Source organism: Bos taurus, chromosome Y (genome assembly GCF_002263795.3).
Source record: "Bos taurus isolate L1 Dominette 01449 registration number 42190680 breed Hereford chromosome Y, ARS-UCD2.0, whole genome shotgun sequence".
Lineage (NCBI taxonomy): Eukaryota > Metazoa > Chordata > Mammalia > Artiodactyla > Bovidae > Bos > Bos taurus.
This window is the reverse complement of record NC_082638.1, coordinates 57,031,698-57,055,811: the sequence shown is the minus strand read 5'-3', so window position 1 is coordinate 57,055,811 and position 24,114 is coordinate 57,031,698. Positions and strand designations below refer to the sequence as shown.

The following is a 24,114-nucleotide window of genomic DNA, read 5'->3' as shown; positions in this document are numbered from 1 at the left end:
GTTTTCATTCCAACCACAAAGAAAGGCAATCCAAAGAATGTCCAAACTACCACTTAATTGCACATGTCTGACACACTTGCCCAGAACTGCTCAGAATTCCCCAAGCCAGGCTTCAACAGAATGTGAACCATGAGCTCCCAGATGTTCAAGCTGGATTTATAAAGGGCAGAGGAACCCGAGATTCAATTGTCAACACCCGTTGGGTCCTCCAAAAGGCAAGAGAACTCCAGGAAAGCAGCTACTCTTATTTGACTATGCCAAAGACTTTGACTGACACAACAAAACGACACACACACAAAAAGTCACATCAAAACGTGGAATATTCTTCCAAACATCGGAATGCATGCCTCCTGAGAATTCTTACATCCATGTAAATAAAATAAATATTTATCAACTTGGAAAATTTTCTCAGTCAATAGGAAAGGTGAATTATGATAGTAGTGCAGGTTATAGAATGTTGTTGAGTAATGTGTAGAGCATTTGATTGGTTATTACATTTCTTTATTGATAATTCAGTAAGCACTTAAAATGTGTCATTTTCAGGCTCTATGTTTCAGCTGTTGTGAAAGATACATAAAGAGGGTAGACCCAAAACACATTGAAGATATCTGTACTCTCCTTCGTAGGAGGGCAAACAGTAGTTCCTTCCAACCGCAAGAAATAGTTGAGACAAAGTTGTTAGAAGGGGCTTAGCATAAGGTAAGGTAAGGTTAGGTAAGTCACTTCAGTTGTGTTTGACTCTAGGCGACCCCATAGATGGCATCCCAACAGGCCCCCACATCCCTGGGATTCTCCAGGCAAGAACACTGGAGTGGGTTGCCATTTTCTTCTCCAATGCATGAAAGTGAAAAGTGAAAGTGAAGTCGCTGAGTCGTGTCCGACTCTTAGCGACCCCATGGACTGCAGCCTACCTGGCTCCTCTGACCATAGGATTTTCCAGGCAAGAGTACTGGAGCGTGGTGTCATTGCCCTCTCCGAGGGCTTAGCATGACTGAAAATAATTTGTGATTGTAGCTTCAGAAGAGAAAGATAATGAAATGACTAAGGAAAACAGATATCATGTCTTCCAAGAACTTTGTAACCATGCTGATGTGCTGCAGTAATGACCAGGAATTTATTCTGTCTCTATGGGGACACATAAGCAACATCTAAACATGCATTTGAAATTATAGGGTGGAATCTTGGTGTCAGGAAATAGAGACATGGCTTAAGGACAGCAGCGCAAAAATGACCCTATAGAATACCACTTGTAAAGTACATAACGTGTGCTGACCATGGGCCAGTCACTGATTATATCATGCTATCTTTTCTATCACAGTGATGGTATAATTGTGATCATGATTTTGGATGTACTACAATATCTATATTTTCAGGGACAAAATTAATTTCTATAATGAAAACAATCTGCTGTCTAATCTTTAAGACTCTACCAGTAACTAATAGAATATAATATGTGAATGTGCTGAAGATCATACTGTGTATTTTTATTTATCTAATTTTATTTGCATCTCTTTCTTCACCCATACCATCCTAATTTAGACACCCCTTCATTTCAGCAGGGATGATTTCAGAAATCACTTTACATCCATTACCTCTTTTCCCTTGCTTCTCATTTTCTTGCTTACAAATATTATATCAGGTGTCATTTACCTAGGATGCATAACGAATGCTTTCTTGAACTGAAGAGTTTGGAATACCATGCAGTAAAATAGTAAACCAATGAACTAAAGCCTCATTTTCTCTTCTTTGTTTAAAAATTGAAAATGAAACTATGAAGATGAACATGTAAATTTAATGTTCAAATACAAGAATGGTAGGTATTTGTTGACATCTCCCAAAGTAACGTTCAATCTTCCTTAGGCTCCATAATCTGACACGTATTTGGTAGGTCAGTTTTAATTAGCATGGTTTCCATATAATGGTGATTGTTGATGAGTTGACTTGAAAGAGAGGAAGCAGATGTGTAAGTGCTTGTTGGCACTGAGAACCACGAGTTGCCTGTCTCTTGCAGGTTAGGAAAAGGATTGTCATGGCCTGACATATCGCTATGCCTGACTGGAAATTTAGAAGGCTCCACCATCAGTCCAGAATAAGTGCTCTGTAATGGGGATACAATGTGGTTCTGAGAAGTAGATGTAGTTGTAGTAGCAAAGTCCTCAATGGGGCCATTTACTTGAGTGTAGCTGCTATGTGAATGCCAATTAAAAATGCTCAACTTTTTTAAAACAGCAGGTTGATTTACCAAAATCTGTTCTGTTTGTCTAACCGATATTGGTGATGGGTGGTTAGGTAAGTCACATGGAGATAGGGCATTTGTATTAGTGACAATCTGGATGGTATGAGGCTTTTGTATGAAAGGCACAGGTAAACTTGTGGAGGCTGAAAATGCACTCTCTCTACTAATTTCTGGAATAAATTCAGAGTTACGATCATCTTCGTTGACACTTGCTTTAACATGCTTGTTATCTTGCACTAATGAAGATATTTGAGACACATTATTAATCCCAACTCTTCTTTGCACTCTTAATAAAAGTTGAGGATGACCTCTTTTGAAATTTGGATTATAGTAGGTCTGTAACTAAAATCAAAGGATTACATTATTTAGTTTCTTTATAAACCAAGGTAAAACTGACAAGCAAAGCTAAGTTATAAAAATGTATTCCTTTAATGAAACCAACTAAATAGCATCAAATAAAACACCTCCATTAGTAGTTTAACAGGTAACATGTTAGAAAGAATACGATCCTCAATGAAAAATATATTTTATATATACAGTAAATACCACTTTAAGTTGCTTCAGGACTTATATCTGGTTTCACAGTGCTAGGAAAGTTTGTCAAACATCCAATATTTTAACATATCCAGCTGTTCTCAACTTCAAAAAATAAAACTTTTTAACGATTTGTTAGCTCAAGTTTAAATTCGGTTTTAGCTACATATGTAAATGTGCTTTCTAGGTCACATGATTTCATCTTACATATTGCCAATAAGTGAAAATGTTGGAATACCTTACTCAAAAGAGAGATGTTGTTTTCTTCTTCCAGAAAGACAGGTAGTGAAGCAGATCTTTGAAAAGTTTGTCGCTTTTTACTAAATCCATAAAGGTTAAGCTGTCGAATTAAACTCTTCATACTCTTGGTTTCAAATATTCTGAAAGGTGCCTTTCTTTCCAAGACTTCTTTCTTAAAGAGTTCTTCGTGGATCACTATACATGTGCCTCTCTCATCCCACCAAATAGATTCAAACTGATCACTTTCAACTATATTCCAAAGTTTTTGTGGAAAGGTGAGTGAAAGAAAATTAGTCACCTCATCTGTTTCAGATACAGAATATTTGTAGCATGGCCTTTTTATCACAAGATCCTCAGACAAAGCCTGAAAAGCATATTCTTCAATCATAGATCTCAAAACTGAGTCCCTAGTAAGTGTATAATCATACAAAGATCTAATGGAGGTTTCTGAATCAGTTGATTCATCCTTAGGAGGCCCATCTTGAATTTCTGAAGGTATATGTGCCATCTCAGAGAAATCTTTCTTCAGATCCTTTTCTCATTTGTCTGATTTTACTGACCACTACTTCAAAAATTGCTTGGCTGGCCAACAGAGAGAAACTCTCTAGACCATCGCAGAGGTCCTCAAAGTCAAAAGGCTGTGACATCACAAAATCACTTGTCTCCTAGCAATCAAAGGGTAGCTGTGACATCACAAAATCACTGGTCTCCTAGCCATTGAAAGGTGATGTTCAGCTAGGGTTTACTTCAGCATCAACTTAAAAATACAGCCTGCTTACAGAAATAGTAACCAAAACCATGAAGCATGCAAAATCTCATTCCTAAAGAATTTTTACACAGAAAAATCACATCAATAAATCTACTTGGTTTCTGAAATACAAGTGATTTATCACCCTTCTATACACACATTTTTCATATTCAGTACTGTTACCCAAGCAAAATTGGTCTACTGGCCTCTGCAATAAAATCTTTTAACTGTCTGGTTTCAACTACTCTGTGGTCTCTGTACTTAACTTTCAGCCTGGCTGGGGCTTTGGCATCTCTAAAACTGTTCATAGGATTATGCTCAGGATGTTATTGATGGCCCTTGAGGAGGAACTAAAGACCCTTGAATTTGACTAATGGCTAAATCATTATTATTCTCTATCACTTGATTATTATCCTTAGATTCTGTCTTTTCTAGCCTCACTGTTTAAAATTACTTTTTTTAATTGTTTTGTGTGTATTTTATTTTATTATTTTTTATTTGATTTTTTAACTTTACAATATTGTCCTGGTTTTGCCATACATCAACATGAATCCGCCACAGGTATACATGTGTTCCCCATCCTGAAACCTCCTCCCTCCTCCCTCCCCATACCATCCCTCTGGGTCGTCCCAGCACACCAGCCCCAAACATCCAGTATCGTGCATCGAACCTGAACTGGTGACTCGTTCATACATGATATTATACATGCTTCAATGTCATTCTACCAAATCATCTCACCCTCTACCTCTCCCAAGAGTCCAAAAGACTGTTCTATACATCAGTGTCTCTTTTGCTGTCTCATATACAGAGTTATTGTTACCATCTTTTAAATTCCATATATATGTGTTAGTATACTGTATTGGTGTTTTTCTTTCTGGCTTACTTCACTCTGTATAATAGGTTCCAGTTTCATCCACCTCATTAGAACTGATTGAAATTTATTCTTTTTAATGGCTGAGTAACACTCCATTGTATATATGCACCACAGCTTTCTCATTCATTCATCTGCTGATGGACATCTAGGTTGCTTCCATGTCCTGGCTACTAGAAACAGTGCTGCGATGAACATTGGGGTACACGTGTCTCTTTCAATTCTGGTTTTCTCAGTGTGTATGCCCAGCAGTGGGACTGCTGGATTATAAGGCAGTTCTATTTCCAGTTTTTTAAAGAATCTCCACACTGTTCTCCATAGTGGCTGTACTACTTTGCATTCCCAGCAACAGTGTAAGAGGGTTCCCTTTTCTCCACATCCTCTCCAACATTGATTGCTTGTGGACTTTTGGATCGCACCCATTCTGACTGGTGTGAAATTGAACACCAGGAGGTCTACAATCTCCTACCTCTTTCTCTCGGTTTTCATACTTTTCAGTCTTCAGAAGGGACTGCTTAGAACACGAAAGGAAATAAAGTGTTGGACTTAGAACTCAATCATAAATGTGACAGAAAATCTCAGTTGCAGGTTCGATGTCTTTTTCAGGTTTTCCAGCTCTTGGAGTGTTTCAATCAGCAACAACTTTGGCTATTTCCTGTTGAGATGGAGCCTGGAGTTGGAAATAATTCTGAAATCTAAGCTTGGCATCAATATTTTCTCTTATGAAAATATACTTCTATATTTTATGTATGATATATATGTATATATAAGTCTATATCTGTCTATTTTTGTCAAAACTGGACAAAAATTTGAAAATTGGTAGATCTTTATTAAAAGCAGAGAGGTGAGTGATATAAAAGAGTCCTCATATTTTACATTCAGCCAAGAAAACATATTTTGAAGTATTTCCGCTTACATATATTCAACAACCGAGTCGACTTTTTAATCATTCTTCATTTGGGTTTTAATTTTTTTCCATTTCTATTAAATCTAACAGGAGTTAAAAGCCATTGCACCTTTTTTATACACACACTCATACACACAGGTGTATATATGTCAAAATATAATTTTATGCAACACTATTTAGGTGGCCAAACTCATTGCTTGCTCCCAAGATCTTAAATAAACTGTTTGGGAAGCCTTACATTACTTAATAATTTTCTGGCTGAACAATTCAGATCCTGTTGCTGAAAAGCTCTCCTTTAATCTCGCTCATCTTCCACAATTCTTTCTGTAATAAGAGGTAGGGCTCATACTTATGGGGACACCTTGAACGCATAAAATCACAACTCTCATTTACTTAGATATATTGTTCAAAGAACGCTGTTGCTCTCCTCACATTGGACACAATTTTATTTTATTTATTTTCAATATAAATATATGTATTTTAATTGGAGTCTAATTGCTTTACAATATTGTACTGGTTTTGCCATACATAAATATGAATCTGCCACAGGTATACATGTGTGCCACCTCCCTCCTCATATCATCCCTCCTGGTTATCCCAGTGCACCAGCCCCAAGCATCCTGTATCATGCATTGAACCTGGACTGCCAGTTTGGTGACCTATGTTATTATACATGTGTCAGTGCCATTCTCCCAAATCATACCACCCTAGCCGTCTCCCAGAGCTCAAAAGACTGTTTTATACATCTGTGTCTTTTTTGCATTCTCGCATACATGGTTATCGTTATCATCTTTCTAAATTCCACATATATGTGTTAGTTTATTCTATTGGTGTTTTTCTTTCTGGCTAACTTCATTCTGTATAATAGGCTCCAGTTTCATCCACCCCATTAGAACTGACTGAAATGTATTCCTTTTAATGGCTGAGTAATACTCCATTATGTATATATCCCACAGCTTTCTTATCCATTCATCCACTAATGGACATCTAGGTTGCTTCCATGTCCTGGCTATTAGAAACAGTGCTGTGATGAACATCGGGGTACACATGTCTCTTTCAATTCTGGTTTCCTTGGTGTGTATGCACAGCAGTGGGATTGTTGGATCTTATGGCAGTTCTATTTGAAGGTTGTTTTTGTTTTTGTTTTTTTTTAAAGAATCTAAACAGTGTTCTCCATAGTGGCTGTACTAGTTTGCATTCCCACCAACAGTGTAAGAGGGTTCCTTTTTCTCCACACCTTATCCAGCATTTATTGCTTGTAGACTTTTGGAGCACAACCAATCTGACTGGCATGAAAAGGTACCTCATTGTGGTTTTGATTTTCATTTCTCTGATAATGAGTGATGTTGAGCATCTTTTCATGTGTTTGTTAGCTATCTGTATGTCTTCTTTGAAGAAATGTCTGTTTAGTTCTTTGGCCAATTTTTTCATTGAGTCGTTTATTTTCCTGGAATTGAGCTTCAGGAGTTGCTTGTATATTTTTGACATTAATTCTTTGTCAGTTGCTTCAGTTCAGTTCAGTTGTTCAGTCATGTCTGACTCTTTGCGACCCCATGAATTGCAGCACGACAGGCCTCCCTATCCATCTCCAACTCCTGGAGTTCAACAAACTCACGTCCATCGACTCGGTGATGCCAACCACCATCTCATCCTCTCTCGTCCTCTTCTCCTCCTGACCTCAATCCCTCCCAGCATCAGAGTCTTTACCAGTGAGTCAAATCATCACAGGAGGTGGCCAAAGTACTGGAGTTTCAGCTTTAGCATCATTCCTTCCAAGGAACACCCAGGACTAAACTCCTGTAGGATGGACTGGATGGATCTCTTACATCAAGAGTCTTTTCCAGCACTACAGTTCAAAAGCATCAATTCTTCCATGCTCAGCTTTCTTCACAGTCGTACTCTCACATCCATACATGACTACAGGAAAAACCATAGCCCTGACTAGATGGACCATTGTTGGCAAAGTAATGTCTCTGCTTTTGAATATGCTATCAAGGTGGGTCACAACGTTCCTTCCAAGGAGTGTCTTTTAATTTCATGGCTGCAGACACCAACTGCAGTGATTTTGGAGCCCCAAAAAATAAAGTTTGACACTGTTTCCCCATCTATTTCCCATGACATGATGGGACCAGTTGCCATGATTTTCATTTTCTGAATGTTGAGCTTGAAGCCAACTTTTTCACTCTCCTCTTTCACTTTGATCAAGAGTCATTTTAGTTCCTCTTCACTTTTTGCCAGAAGGATGGTATCATCTGCATATCTGAGGTTATTGATATTTCTCTTGGCAATCTTGATTCCACTTTGTGCTTCCTCCAGCCCTGTGTTTCTCATGATGTACTCTGCATATAAGTTCAATAAGCAGGGTGACAATATACAGCCTAGACATACTCCTTTTCCTATTTGGAACCAGTATGTGTTCCATGTACAGTTCTAACTGTTGCTTCCTGACCTGCATATAGGTTTCTCAAGAGTCAGGTCAGGTGGTCTGGTATTCCCATCTCTTTCAGAATTTTCCACAGTTTATTGTGATCCACACACTCAAAGGCTTCCACATAGACAATAAAGCAGAAACAGATGAATTTCTGGAACTCTCTTGCTTTTTCAATGATCCAGCAGATGTTGGCAACTTGATCTCTGGTTCCTCTGCCTTTTGTAAAACCAGCTTGAACATCTGGAAGTTCACAATTCACATATTGCTGAAGCCTGGCTTGGAGAATTTTGAGCATTTCTTTACTAGCAAGTGAGATGAGTGCAATTGCATGGTGATGTGAGAATTCTTTGGCATTGCCTTTCTTTGGGATTGGAATGAAAACTGACCTTTTCGAGTCCTTTGGCCACTGCTGAGTTTTCCAAATATACTGCCATATTGAGTGCAGCACTTTCACAGCATCATTAAAAAGGGCCAATAGCTCTAAATAGACATTTCTTTAAAGAAGACATATGGATGTCTAATAAACACATGAAATATGCTTAACATCATTCATCATTAGATAAATGAAAATTAAAATTGTAATGAGCAGTCATCTCACACTGTTCAGAATGGCCATCACCAGAAATTCTACAAGCAAGAAATCCTGGAAAGGCTGTGGAGAAAAGTTAACCCTAATACACTGTTGCCCGTAACACAAACTGGTACAACCTGTATTCAGAACAGTTTGGAGATTCCTTGAGAAACTTGGACTAGACCTGTCATATGACCCAGAAACCCCACTTCTTTGCATATACCCAGAGGGAATTAGGATGGAACATAACACATGTACCCCAATGTTTATTGAAATTGCCTTTACAATAGCTATGACATGGAAGTAATCTAGATGCACATCAGCAGATGAATATATAAGGAAGTTGTGGTATATATACAAACGAAATATTACTCAGCTACAGAAAGGCATATATTTGTGTCACTTTTAATGAAGCAGTTCAACCTACAGCCTATTATTCAGAGTGAAAAAAGTTAGAGAGAGGCAAATATTGCTCATTAATGCATATAAATTGGATTTAGGAAGACAGTAACAATAACCCTACCCACGTGGAGGCTAGTAAAGAAGACCCACATATAAATAACAGACTCTTAGACTGGGATGATTTGAGAACATAGCATTGGAACAGGTATATTACCATATATAAAAGAGATGATCAGTGCAAGTTCAGCATATGAAAGATGCACCCAACTCTTGTGCTGTGGAAGAACCCAGAATCATGGGGTAATAAGGAAGGTTTGAGTTGTGTTCAGGATAGGGAGATACATATTTTCATGTGGCTGGTTCATGTTGATCTATATGTCAAAAACCATCACAGTAATACATAGTAATTCTATTCCAATTAAATAAATCATTTTTGTAAAAAGAAATTAGAAGAAATTTTTAAAAATGCATTTAGAAATAGCATGGACATGATCCAGAATACAACCTCAACAGTTGTTTTATACCTACTCAAGAAAGTGCTGTGATGAACATTGGGGCAGCACTGTTTATAATAGCCAGGACATGGAAGCAACCTAGGTGTCCATCAGCAGATGAATGGATAAGAAAGCTGTGGTACATATACACAATGGAGTATTACTCAGCCATTAGAAAGAATAAATTTCAATCAGTTCTAATGAGGTGGATGAAACTGGAGCCTATTATACAGAGTGAAGTAAGCCAGAAGGAAAAACACCAATACAGTATACTAATGCATATATATGGAATTTAGAAAGATGATAATAATAACCCTGTGTACGAGACAGCAAAAGAGACACTGATGTATAGAACAGTCTTATGGACTTTGTGGGAGAGGGAGAGGGTGGGAAGATTTGGGAGAATGGCATTGAAACATGTAAAATATCCTGTAAGAAATGAGATGCCAGTCCAGGTTTGATGCACGATACTGGATGCTTGGGGATAGTGCACTGGGACGACCCAGAGGGATGGTATGGGGAGGGAGGAGGGAGGAGGGTTCAGGATGGGGAACACATGTATACCTGTAGTGGATTCATTTTGATATTTGGCAATACTAATACAATTATGTAAAGTTTAAAAATAAAATAAAATTAAAAAAAAAAAAAGAAAGTGGACTTAGGGCCCTTCTCCCCAGCCCATGACCCGCCTCCGGCCCCCGCCCTCCAAGTCCAACCTCCTATCTGTTTAATAAGAAGGCGCCTGTGTCTGGCAGGGCTGGTGTGAGACGAAGAGTCAATCCTTCCCAGCCACCGGGATAATCAAGAGTTTGGCGGGACCTTCAAGCACACACCGAAATAGTGAAGAGCCAGATGAAAAGCACAGACTATGGCGCTGAAATGGATTAATAAGGAACTTAGTGATTTGGCCCGTGACCCTCCAGCACAATGTTCTGCAGGTCCAGTTGGGGATGATATGTTTCATTGGCAAGCCACAATTATGGGACCTAATGACAGCCCTTATCAAGGCGGTGTATTCTTTTTGACAATTCATTTTCCTACAGACTACCCCTTCAAACTACCTAAGGTTGCATTTACAACAAGAATTTATCATCCAAATATTAACAGTAATGGCAGCATTTGTCTCGATATTCTAAGATCACAGTGGTCTCCTGCTTTAATTATTTCTAAAGTTCTTTTATCCATTTGTTCACTGCTATGTGATCCAATCCCAGATGACCCCCTAGTACCAGAGATTGCACGGATGTATAAAACAGACAGAGATAAGTACAACAGAGTATCTCGGGAATGGACACAGAAGTATGCCATGTGATGCTTAAAGTCAGACTAACCTGCATTATAGCTGGAATACAATTTAAATTACTGTGTTTTTTTTTTTTTTTTCTTATCTGGCTGCTCCCCTATCAGACCTCATCTTTTTTAATTTTATTTTTTGTTTACCTCCCTCCATTCATTCACATGCTCATCTGAGAAGACTTAAGTTCTTCCAGCTTTGGACAATAACTGCTTTTAGAAACTGTAAAGTAGTTACAAGAGAACAGTTGCTCAAGATTCAAAATTAAAAAAAAAAAATGGAGCATGTGTATTATGTGGCCAATGTCTTCACTCTAACTTGCTTATGAGACTAAAACCATTCCTCACTGCTCTAACATGCTGAAGAATCATCTGAGAGGGAGGGAGATGGATGCTGAGTTGTCACATCAAAGGAAGCAGCATTATTCTAACAGCATCCATTCTTTTTTAAGCCTTCCACTGTTAGAGATTTGAGGTTACATGATATGCTTTATGCTCATAACTGATATGGCTGGAGAATTGGTATTGAATTTATAGCATCAGCAGAACAGAAAATGTGATGTATTTTATGCATGTCAATAAAGGAATGACCTGTTCTTGTTCTACAGAGAATGGAAATTGGAAGTCAAACACCCTTTGTATTCCAAAATAGGGTCTCAAAACATTTTGTAATTTTCCTTTAAATTGTTAGGAGGCTTGGAGCTATTAGTTAATCTATCTTCCAATACACTGTTTAATATAGCACTGAATAAATGATGCAAGTTGTCAATGGATGAGTGACCAACTAATAGCTCTGCTAGTAATTGATTTATTTTTCTTCATTAAAGTTGCATAAACCAAAAAACAAAACAATAAAGAAAGAAAGAAAGTGGACATAGGAGGGGCAGACCATGTGTGCTGGTATAGAGGCTGAAAGTCAAAGAAGATAAGCTTGAGACTGCAACTATGTTTTTGCAGCATGACCTCAGTATCATAGTCTAAGTAGTGGAAGATGCATGTGGCAGAATGCAAGCTTAGTAGATCGGCATGCCTACTCTGGAACAGAGGTTCAGTAGGAGTTAAATGCATGCACTTGAGCGTCGTTTCAGGAGTGACGGTATATGTGTTTCAGAGTGAAGATAAATAGGTGCAGCAAAAGTGCTCTAAAATGTTGGAAAATACTTGTAAGAAGGCAGGTTCAGAGTGGAAGCTCAGTATTTGTGTGACTAATGTTATAGACTTAGACTTAAATTGAAGAAAGTAGAGAAGACCACTAGATGATTCAGTTCAGTTCAGTCGCTTAGTTGTGTCCGACTCTTTGTGACCCCATGAATCGCAGTATGCCAGGCCTTCCTGTCCATCACAAACTCCCGGAGTTCACTCAGACTTATGTCTATCGAGTCAGTGATGCCATTCAGCCATCTCATCATCTGTCGTCCCCTTCTCCTCCTGCCCCCAATCCCTCCCAGCATCAGAGTCTTTTCCAATGAGTTAGCTCTTCACATGAGATGGCCAAAGTACTGGAGTTTCAGCTTCAGCATCATTCCCTCCAAAGAAATCCCAGGGCTGATCTCACTCAGAATGGATTGGTTGGATCTCCTTGTAGTCCAAGGGATTTTCAAGAGTCTTCTCCAACACCAGAGTTCAAAAGCATCCATTCTTTGGTGCTCAGCCTTCTTCACAGTCCAAGTCTCACATCCATACATGACTACTGGAAAAAGCATAGCCTTGACTAGATGGACCTTTGTTGGCAAAGTAATATCTCTGCTTTTGAATATGCTATCAAGTTTGGTCATAACTTTCCTTCCAAGGAGTAAGCATCTTTTAATTTCATGGCTGCAATCACCCTCTGCAGTGATTTTGGAGCCCCCCCCCCCCCAATAAAGTCTGACACTGTTTCCATTGTTTCCCCATCTATTTCCCATTAAGTGATGGGACTGGAGGCCGTGATCTTTTTTTTTTTTTTTTTCCTGAATGTTGAGCTTTAAGCAAACTTTTTCACTCTCTACTTATGATTCAGGTATGACCTAAATCAGATCCCTTATGATTATATAGTGGACGTGACAAAAGATTTAAGGGAATAGATTTGACAGAGTGCCTGAAGAACTACAGATGGAGGTTCATGAAATTGTACAGGAGGCAGTGACCAAGAACATCCCCAAGAAAAGTAATGCCAAAAGGCGAAATGGTTGTCTGAGGAGGCCTTACAAATAGTTAAGTAAAGAAGAGAAGCAAAAGGCAAAGGAGAAAAGGGAAGATATACCCATATGACTGCAGATTACCAAAGAATAGCAAGGAGAGATAAAAAAGCCTTCCTCAGTGATCAATGCAAAGAAATAGAGGAAAACAATAGTTGGGAAAGACTAGCGATCTCTTCAAGGAAATTAGCGATACCAAGGGAATATTTCATGCCAAGATGGACACAATAAAGGACAGAAATTGTATGGACCTAAAAGAAGCAGAAGATATTAAGAAGAGGTAGCGAGAATCTATACAGAAAAGATTGAAGAACTATACAGAAAAAATCTTCATGATCCAGATAATCATGATGATGTGATCACTCACCTAGAGCCAGACATCCTGAAACATGAACTCAAGTCAGCCTTAGGAGGCATCAATACAAACAAAGCTCGTGGAGATATGGAACCCCAGTTGAGCGATTTCAAATCCTAAAAGATAGTTCTGTGAAAGTGCTGAATTCAATGTGCCAGCAAATTTGGAAAATTCAGCAGTGGCAACAAGACTGGAAAAGGTCAGTTGTTCCCGTATATGTATTTTAGAGCTTGTTCTCTGTAGTGGTGAAATGTGTCCCACAAAGTGTTAGACAGGACTGAAGCAAACGAGTGCAAAATGTTGCAAGTTTTTTTTGTTTGTTTTGTTTTCACCTGTGGCAGCTTTTCTCCAGTGAGAGTTAATTGTGAAAGTGGAGCAGGTGCTTGGCTTTCAAGGACCCTGGTGGTGCCAAGTGTACAGGGTTCAGGGACACAGAACTGACTAGACCACAGGAGTTATGACCCTATCAGAGTCTTTTTTTGAGCTTCTTGTAGCTGGCGATCAGAAGGCCTCTTTTGCCAGTCTTTCTCCCTAGTTCCACCCATTGAGGCACTTAGAAGGCTTCGTTGCCTGGAATCCTTCCCTGTTGTTCAATGTGTCAGCACATAAGAGATACCTCCCTGGCTGGGGTCCTACTCTGTAGATCAGTGCATCAGGCACTTAAAGAAGCATCGTGAGTAGGGTTCGACTCTAGTTTTGTGCATCAGGCACTTAAAGGAGCACCCTGGGTGGTGTCCTGCTCTGTATTTCAGTGTGTTCAGCATTTGATGGGTCAGCCTCACTATTGTAGTAACTGCTGATGCTATCATGTGGAGAGAGAGAGGCTATGGTGATTGCTCCACCCCCATACATGTGACTCAGTGATATCGCCTTGCTTCCTTGGCTGCCTGGCTTTCCTCCACAGGCGTATCCTAGCACAGTTTCCTCCCTCACAGCCCCTCTCTCCATCTCGCCACAGTAAACAGCAGCCTTCGCCCAGGAATCGCTCCAGAATCCCTCAATTCCAGCTCCCAGCCACTGTGCCTTTCAGGGGACACATATCCTTGGCTGGGGTATGTACAGCTGTAGCAAGGACTCACTGATTCTCATTACATCTAGTTATCCACAGATCAGTTGTCTCACTCTCAGCTTTAAATGTTTATTCTATGATTCAGACAAGCCCCCCAATATGGGATTAGACCCCTCCTTCACCCACTCAGGGCTGATTCAGTCCTAATAAGACTCATGATTTTCCCCCCCAGTTCTTTCATCCTACTGAGTTTTGCGTGGTTCTATATATTCTTTTCCACTGGTCAGGCACTCCTATCTGCTTTCAGCTAATGTTTTGATTACTTGTCTGTGTCTGAAGGTGTATGCCTGATGTATCCACAGAGAGATGTATTCCACATCTACCTACAGCTCCACCATCTTGTTCTCTCATCTCAAGATAGTTTTAGAGCACAGAATCCACAGTGGCAGTAGGTGTGCTATAAAATGTGAGTTCAGACATACACCTGAGGGCAAGCTCAGTGATTTTAGCACAGCTGATCTAAAGCATTGATTTACTATTGGCCAGACACATGGTTCAAATATTATGAAAATTATTTATGGTGTGCCAATTCTAGAGCACAAGATCAGTCGTTGTGTAACATTTGCTGTAGAATGCAAGTTCAGTTGTGGAAAGAGGTATGCTCCACAATGCAACTGAGACGTTTTAGTCATCTTGTGGTAGAGTACATGCTCAGTAATGGTAGGAACTGTGCTCTAGTGTTCATTCAGTAGTGGCTGGAGGCATGTTGCCATTGCCAATGGGATAGCTTCAGACAGCCTGTTCTAAAATGCAAGCACACTAGTGGCAGAATGTATGCTCCAGATTGCAAGCTAAGTAGTTTCAGTACTTCTATGCTAGAGCTCAGACACAGTAGTGATGTATGCAGGCTGCAAACTGCCATCCTACTATTTGTGTCATGTCCGCTCTAGGATACAGTCTTAGTACTGGTGGGGAGAATCCTCAAAAGTACAATCTCAGGAGACAAAGAACAAGTTCTCTAAAGCAAAGATTCAGTATTCGAACTATACTTGCTCTAGATCATGGTTCTGTATTACCAGGGGTGTGTCTAAAGTGTGCTTCAATGTTGAGATGCATGCTGAAGAGCTAAGTTCAGCAGATGAAGCATGCCTGCATTACATGTGCTTCAGAGTGTTGTCTCAGGAGTTGCAGTACACTTGCTTAAGAGTGCACACTCAGTAAGTGAGGGACATATTCTCTTGAACGCTGGGTTTTTATTTTTGGATGCATATCCAGAGATCAAACTGAGAAAATGTGATATGCCTGTTCTGCCACACAAGCTCAGTAGTGGGAAGATAAGTCCTCAACAGTGCAAGCACATGGGTTGTGGCATATGTGTGATGTGACACATGATCAATTGAGGCAGGAAATATGAAGTATACACCAAGTCTCTAGTTGTGAAAGATCATCCATAGATGTAGCTGTGGAACACAGGTACACTACTCACAACTTATACAGTCTAGAGTGCTGGATGGCTAGCAGCATAATGGCTGGTATAAAATGCCACTGGAGTGATGGTTGCACACACCTTCTAGAGCAATACTTCAGGGAAGTGACTTTAATGCTTCAGAATTCAAAGTCACTAGTGGTGACACAGTTGATCTAGAATGACGGTTCACTCGTGGGTAGGATATGTGTTTTATAATGCAACCTCCACTTTCCTGGAATAGGTCCTCCAGAGTGCAAATTCAGTAGCTGGGACACATGCTCTAGAGTACAGGAAGAAGAGTTGGGGGAAATATGCAACAGCGGGCAAGCCAAGTCATTGGCAAATTTCAGCTGCAGAGTGTGGGATCACTACTTTAAGCTCACAGGCCATGGGGCAAGATTAGTAGTAGTGGAACTCATGGTCTATAAGGCAGGCTCAGCAGTGATTAAATAGTGTAACAGGGTGCAAAATCAGTAGCTGAACCGCTTACAAGTGGCAAGACACATGCTTCAGAGTGCAAAATTAGTATTGGCCACACACATGCTCTAGGCCACATGCTCACTAGCTGTGCCATGCCTGCTTAGTGTAAGGACTCAGAAGTCACAGGTGTGCTATAGTACTAGGATTGATACTGCCGGGATGCATGATTCAGTGTGCAGGTGTGTAGCTCAGGCATTCTTACTCTACAGCATAGTCTCTGTAGTGTCAGAACATTGGCTCTTGAAGGCACACACAGTCATGATGGGAGATATGTTCCTGAGTAAACCGCAGTAGTGCAAAACCCATGATAAAATGTGTGCACTCTGTAGTCATGAGAGCTGTACTCCCAATTGCAAGTTCAGTTACTGTGGAATGTGTGAAACTAGAGCATGTTCTCTGCAGAGCCCGGATGCCTGCCCTTGAACTCATGCTCAGTAGAGGTGTACCATGTCCTCCAGTGTTCAAACTCACTATGTCCATAGGAGTGCTGGCTCAGGTGTGTCCAGAAGTAAACAAACATCAGAGTGCAAGTTCAGTAATTGTTTAGGCACACCTGAACTACAGCGCAGGTTGAGTAGTGGCCTGACTTACCTATAAAGCAACAAGCTAATTATTGTGATTTTTATTGTTTAGAGTGAAAATTCAGCAGTCAATGAACTCTTGTTCTGGAAGGCAATTTCAGTAGTGCAGGGATGCAGAATCCAGAGTGTAATATACCAAAAGTGTATGTGTACTTCCAACAGGCATGTTTTAGGGACAGGCTCAGTAGTGGCAGGCCATATTCTCAATAACCCGGGTTCAGGAGTGATGGGATGTATGCTCTACTGTGCAGTCTCAGTGACAGCAAGGCACTTGTTCTAAATTTTGTCAATAATCTCAATAGTGGCAGAAAGGGTGATCCAGATTAGAAACTAAGTAGTTCTAGCGTGCGTCCTCTGATGGTGGTCTCAGTATTGACAAGCGCATATTCCAGAGTGCAAAAGTCTTGTTTGTAGCATGTGTGCTTTGAAATCGGAGAAGGAAATCGCAACCCAGTCCAATATTCTTGCCTGGAGAATTCCATGGACAGAGGAACCTGCTGGGCTGCTCTCCATAGGTTCGCACGGAGTCGGACAAGACTAAAGCGACTTAGCATGCATACATGCGTTGGAGAAGGAAGTGGCAACCCCCTCCAGTATTCTCGTCTGGAGAATCCCAGGGATATGGAAGCCTGGTGGGCTGCTGTCTATGTGGTCACACAGAGTCGGACACTACTGAAGTGACTTGGCGGCAGCAGCAGCAGTGGTTTGAAATCAGGGGTCAGTAGTTGTGAAAAGCTTCTTGCATTTTCAGTTGTTACGGCATCCCAGGTCCAGAGTGCAGGCACACTTGGTTGTGATACTTATGCTCTAGAGTTGTAATGTATGTTCCAGAGTGCAAGCTAATTAGTATACCTGTTCTAATTCAATTCTCAGTAAAAGCAGAATGCAAAGTCCTGATTTCAACCTCAGTAGTTGCTGCATGCATAATCAGAAGTAGTGCTTCATACACTCATGAGTGCCAGATCATGAGCTGCAGCATAATTGTCACAGAGTGGGGCACAAGTAGTTGCTGGATGCATACTACAGAGGGTGAGCTCAGTAGCTTCGTTACATGCATGTTTCACACTGTGAGCTCAATAGTACTCGATGGTACTACATTGAGAGTATTCCTACTTTAGAGTACTTGCTTAACAGGGGCAGAATGCATACCTTTGAATATAAACTCGGTAGACTCGTCCTAAGGTGGCAGTGACATATGAGAAGGAGTTCAATTTTTCCCCAGTAAATACCTCAACGGATTGTCAGGATATGGAGTAACTTTCACTAAACCGTTTCTATATGCTGGCAGAGGACACCAGAAAGGCCAATCAATTTGCTCATAATGAGGGAGGAGAAGAGATAAACAAGAAAAGAGAGACAAAGGATTTAGGGATAGAGACTGATTCTAGAACCAGATACGCAACAATGGACTGGTTCTGAATTGTAACCCTGCTTATTTAAATTAGATGAAGAGCACATCGTGTGAAATGCCAGACTGGATGAAGCACAAGCTGGAATCAAAATTGCTGGGAGAAATAGCAATAACCTGAGATACATAGATGACAAAACCCATATAGCAGAAAGTGAAGAGGGACTAAAGAGCCTCTTGATGAAAGTGAAACAGGAGAGTGCAAACGCCAGCTTAAAACTCAACATTCAAAAATGAAGATCATGGCTTCTGGCCCCATGATTGAGAGATTTCACTTTTCACTTTCCTGCATTGGAGACGGAAATGGCAGCCTCCAGTGTTCTTGCCTGGCGAACCCAAGGGGCAGGGGAGCCTGGTGGGCTGACGTCTATGGGGTCACACAGAGTCGGACACGACTGAAGTGACTTAGCAACAGTAGCAGCCGCAGATGGGGAAACAATGGAAAGGCTGAGAGACTTTATTGTCTTGGCTTCAAAATCACTGTAGATGGTGGCTGCAGCATAAAATTAAAAGATACTTGCTTCTTGAAAGAAAAGCTATGACCAACCTAGGCAGGATATTTAAAAACAGAGATATGACTTTGCCAACAAAAGTCTTTCTAGTCCAAGCTATAATTTGTCCAGTAGTCATATATGGATGTGAGAGTTGGACTATACAGAAAGCTGAGCCCTGAAAAATTGATGCTTTTGAAGTGTGGTGTTGGAGAAGACTCTTGAGAGTCCCTTGGAGAGCAGGGAATAAAATTAGTCAGTAAGACATTCAGTCCTGAATATTTATTGGAAGCACTGATGCTAAAGCTGAATTTGGCCACCTGATGCAAATAACTGACTCTTGCAAATGACCCCAGTGTTGAGAAAGATTGAAGGCAGGAGGAGAAGCAGAAGACAGGATGAGATTGAGTCCATCACTAACTCAATGGAGATGAGTTTGAGCAAGCTATGGAAGTTCGTGATGACCAGAGGAGTCTGGTGTGTCACAGTCCTTGGGGTTACAAATAGTTGGACATAACTGAGAAACTGAACTGAACTTGTGTTGGGGAGAGAGAGTCAATTCCTATGCAGATTGATAAGAAGTCTGGCCTACCCAAAGAAGAGAAAAATATCTGGATTCTTGAGGAGGAGATAGGGTTCTGGAATTTTCAAGGAGGAGAATTGCTTGCTTGTTTGTTTTTCTCTATATTCATTAGTCTTAGTCACAGAAAATGTTTTGTTTTGTTTTTTCTTTAAACCTTGAAATGATGATTACACAGCAAACAATTCAGTTTAAACTCTGTAATTAGAATTATATAGCAACAGTGTATCATGCTTGAGGACAGTTTCTCCTCCCTGAAAACCTTCTGACGAATCCTTATATTTTAGAAGCTATATTATGGGAGTGGGTCTGGTAGGATCTTTCTATTGTTAACTTCTAATCCTGTTATCCTAAAATATAAATTGTGGGAGTAGAGACATGCTTTTGATGTATTATAATAACTAAATTAAAATGTATGTAACTCCCTGGCTAACACTAGCAAGGGGGGGCATTCTCTGGCCCCCTTCTGATGTCCATGTCAGAAGCTTTCTCTGTTCCTTTTCTTACTTTAATAAAACTCTGATATACAAGAACTCTTGAGTGATCAAGCCTGGTCCTTAGTCCTGAAGTTAAATCTTCTTCTCAGAGATCATGAATCCAGCACTATCCGTCTTAAGCTTTTAGAGAAGGAGAAGTTTCCATACCACAGGAAACCCTCTCAGAGGTTGATTCAGTGGGCCTCTTTGGAATCTCAGAGGGTGGTATAGCCACCCCACACCACCCCAAATCCAGCACTATCCACCTTAAGCTTTTAGAGAAGGAAAAGTTTCCATACGACAGGAAACCCTCTCAGAGGTTGATTCAGTGGGCCTCTTTGGAATCTCAGAGGGTGGTATAACCACCCCACACCACCATCTCAGAATTCAAGCCAAAAAAGCAATTTTTAGTGGGGAATTGCCTCACAGTCTCGTGTCCACCCACAGTGAGTGGGGGCTTTGTACAGGGGCGCCCTCTGCATCTTCAGTCCTTAGAATAAAGATGGGGTTTGAATGCTCTACAGACACTCTGAGAGAACTAATGTGATGTAGCAGGCGGAAGCACATAATGCCAGAGAGAGAAAAATAAACAAAGAAAAGGAATGTTCCCACGGGAAGGCTCTAAGACCACACTGCAACCCCTGACATGCTTACAGAACAGACGATGCCCTAGTATTTACTGAAGGAGAGCACACTAGCTTTCCTTATGGACCTCCCAGGAGGCAAAGATTCAGAATGTTGACAACCAGAGGCAGAAGGCCATAACCTTTTAGGCCCAGGAGACTGCATCTCCTGCCAAGCTGTGAGCAGACTCTATTCATGAGCAGCCACTAACCATGACTTCCTGAGATCTGGGACAGTTTATGGCTGCCAAGAGTGTCATAACCTGAGAGCAACTCCTCTGAGGAGATGCACAGCTCACCATGCATGGACTGTATCCTTGTGGAGTATCTGAGAAACTGACCAGAATGAACCTGAGCAGTGCACGAAAAACATGGTCCACCAGGAACTATGACATCACAGCTATCCTGAAAACCTGAGTGGCTCTCTAGAAGAGTGTACTCTGGAACATCCTGGAACCTGAGCAGCTTGGACCTGGAAAGTGCATTAGACAAAGGGCCCACCCGGGACTATGCTCTGGCAGAACACCAGGCCACTTTGGCCTGGGAAAAGCAGGAGATGCATGGCTCAACTGGGACTGGGCATTCATAGAACACCCAGAAATATGAGCAGCTTGGGCCTTGGAAGTGCAGGAGACAAAGAACCCACCTGGGACTGTGCCCCAAACAGAGAACTGGGGAGTCTGGACTGCTTGGGCCTGGGAAGAGCAAGAGATACATGGTTCAACTGGGGCTGAGCCTTCATACAACACCTGGGAATCTGAGCAGCTTGGACCTGGGAAGTGCAGGAGACACACGGCCAACCTGGGACTTCACGCCTAGCACAGGATGGACCCTAGGTAGCTTGGGCCTGGGAAGTGCGTGAGATCCATGGCCCTTCTGTAACTGTGCCCTCAAGGGACACCCAGGAGCTTGAGTGGCTGGATCTGAGAAGTGTACATCACCTTGGACTTTGGCAGACCCTGTGCTGTCCATTCACAACAAAGGCTACCCACAAATCCCAGTGGTATTTGTTTGCAGTGTTCCTGCCTCTCCACAGCAAAACAGAGCAAATGACCCTGAATAAGGGTCTATTGTCACCTCTTCCTATCAGGGCTCAGATTAGACATTGAAGAGACTTGCAAGCAGAGGAGGCCAGCCTAAGTAAAGATAAGACAGGGGAACCACTCAAGAAGTGGCAGGTGCAACAGATTAAAATTAAGCAGTAAAATTGCATTTAAGGACAATTGTGGACTTTGAGAAAAAGTGCAAGCTAGAACAAGGGATAACCTGACACTGAACTGACCCCAGAATATTTTTTCTAATTTTTGTGTTCAATTATGTTTCAGTTTATTTTATATTGTACATTTGGGAGTTCAAATTCTAGTCTAGGTTTTTTAATTTTTGCTTTCTGGAATTTGTTATGCATTTTGTAGTATTAAGAGTCTATTTTTTAATATCCATTTTCACTCAGGGATTTGATTACAGGCTTAATTGCTCTCTTTCCTTTTGACTTTCTTTTCTCCTCCTGATCACCTCTATCTAGCTCTTCCCTCTTCTTTTCTATACATAATGCTGTGGATCTCTTTGACTGTCCAGGATGTGGAGTTATTTCACCACTAACATGGGGTTTTGTCTTCTGTGCAATGTTGAAAGTGTAGTCTTGAGGTTACTGCAAGAGGGGGACCAAAAACCAGAGGCAGGTAGCTCAGCTCCAGAACTTTGGATCATCATAGAACCCCTGGCCCCAGGGAAGAGTGATAGACAAGATCCCATCCAAAAGGATACATGCCTACACTGAAAGCAAGCTCCATCCAAGAGCAGCAAGCTCCAGTGCAAGACAACCCATGCTAATCTTCCAGCAAAACAAGAACACACTCAAGAAAATTACAAGGCACTCTTCTAAATTCAGTCACTCAGTTGTGTCTGACTCTTTGCAACCCCATGGACTGCAGCACACCAGGCCTCCCTGTCAATCACCAACTCCCAAAGTTTACTCAACTCATGTCCACTGAATCAGTGATGCCATCCAACCACCTCATCCTCTGTCATACCTTTCTCCTCTGGACCTCAATCTCTCCCAGCATCAGGGTCATTTTAAATGAGTCAGCTCTTTGCATCTGGTGGCCAAATTATTGGAGTTTCATCTTCAGCATCACTTCTTCCAATGAATATTCAGGACTGATCTCCTTTAGGATGGACTTGTCGGATCTCCTTGAAGTACAAGGGCCTCTCAAGAGACTTCTCCGACAATACAGTTCAAAAGCATCAATTCTTTGATGCTCAACTTTTTTTTTTTTTCAAATTTTATTTTATTTTTAAACTTTACATAATTGTATTAGTTTTGTCAAATATCAAAATGAATCCACCAGTGGTATACATGTGTTCCCCATCCTGAACCCTCCTCCCTCCTCCCTCCCCATTCCATCCCTCTGGGTCGTCCCAGTGCACTAGCTCCAAGCATCCAGTATAGTGCATCGAACCTGGACTGGCATCTCGTTTCATAAATGATAGTGCAACTCTCACATCCATACATGACTACTAGAAAATCCATACCTTTGACTAGACAGACCTTTGTCGGCAAGATAATGTCTCTGTTTTTTAGTATGCTGTCTAGGTTGGTCATAACTTTCCTTCCCAGAAGTAAGCATCTTTGAATTTCATGGCTTCAATCACCATCTGCAGTGATTCTGGAGCCCTTCAAAAGAAAGTCAAACATTGATTGCCCTTCAATTTGCCATAAAGTGGTGGGATCAGATGCCATGATCTTAGTTTTCAGCTTTAAGCCAACGTTTCACTCTCCTCTTTTGATTTCATTAAATGACTCTTTAGTTCTTCCCTTTCTGCCATAAGGGTGGTGTCATCTGCATATCTGAGGTTATTTCTCCTGGAAAACTTGATTCCAGCTTGTGCTTCATCCAGCACAGTGTTTCTCATGAGGTACTCTGCATAGAAGTTAAATAAGCAGAGTGACAATATACAACTTTGACATATTCCTTATCCTATGTGAAGCTAGTCATTCCATGTCCCGTTCAAACTGCTGTTTTCCAGCCTGCATAGAGGCTTCTCAAGAGGCAGGTCAGCTGCTCTGGTATTCCCATCTCTTTCAGAATTTCCCAACATTTATTGTAATCCACACAGTCAAAGTCTTTGGAATAGTCAATAAAGCAAAAGTAGATCTTTTTCTGGAACTCCCTTGCTTGATTGATGATCCAGTGGATGTTGGCCATTTGATCTCTGTTTCCTCTGACTTTTCGAAAACCAGCTTGAACAGCTTGAAGTTTACGGTTCATGTATTGCTGAAGCATGGCTTGGAGAATTTTTAGCATTACTTTACTAGCATGTGAGATGAATGCAAATGTGCAGTAGTTTGAGCATTCTTTGGCATTGCCTTACTTTGGGATTGGAATGAAAACTAACCTTTCAAAGTCCCGAGCCACTGCTGAGTTTTTCAAATTTGCTGACATATTGAGTGCAGCACTTCCATAGCATAATCTTTTAGGATTTTAAATAGCTCAACTGCAATTCTATCACTTCCACTAACTTTGTTCATAGTGATGCTTCTTCAGGCCCACTTGACTTCACATTCCAAGATGTCTGGACCTAGGTGAGAGATCAGATCATCATAATTATTTGGATTGTGAAGATCTTTTATGGACAGTTCTTCTGTGTAATCTTTGCCAACTCTTCTTAATATCTTCTGCTTCTGTTGGGTCCATACCATTTCTGTCCTTATTGTGCCTATCTTTGCATGAAATATTCC

At 40.9% G+C, this 24,114-nt stretch overlaps 1 protein-coding gene across 1 annotated transcript; it reads right to left on the bottom strand.

Annotated features, from left to right (window-relative positions):
- Positions 1-2,053: 2,053 nt before the first annotated feature.
- On the bottom strand, positions 2,054-3,585 carry LOC132344714 (heat shock transcription factor, Y-linked-like; the record flags this gene model as incomplete). The annotated part of the gene is made up of 2 exons (XM_059884358.1): positions 3,009-3,585; positions 2,054-2,578 (listed from the first exon to the last, which is right to left on the bottom strand). Coding segments are annotated over exons 1-2 (1,035 nt in total), but the record flags the coding sequence as incomplete, so codon positions are not given.
- Positions 3,586-24,114: the final 20,529 nt, after the last annotated feature.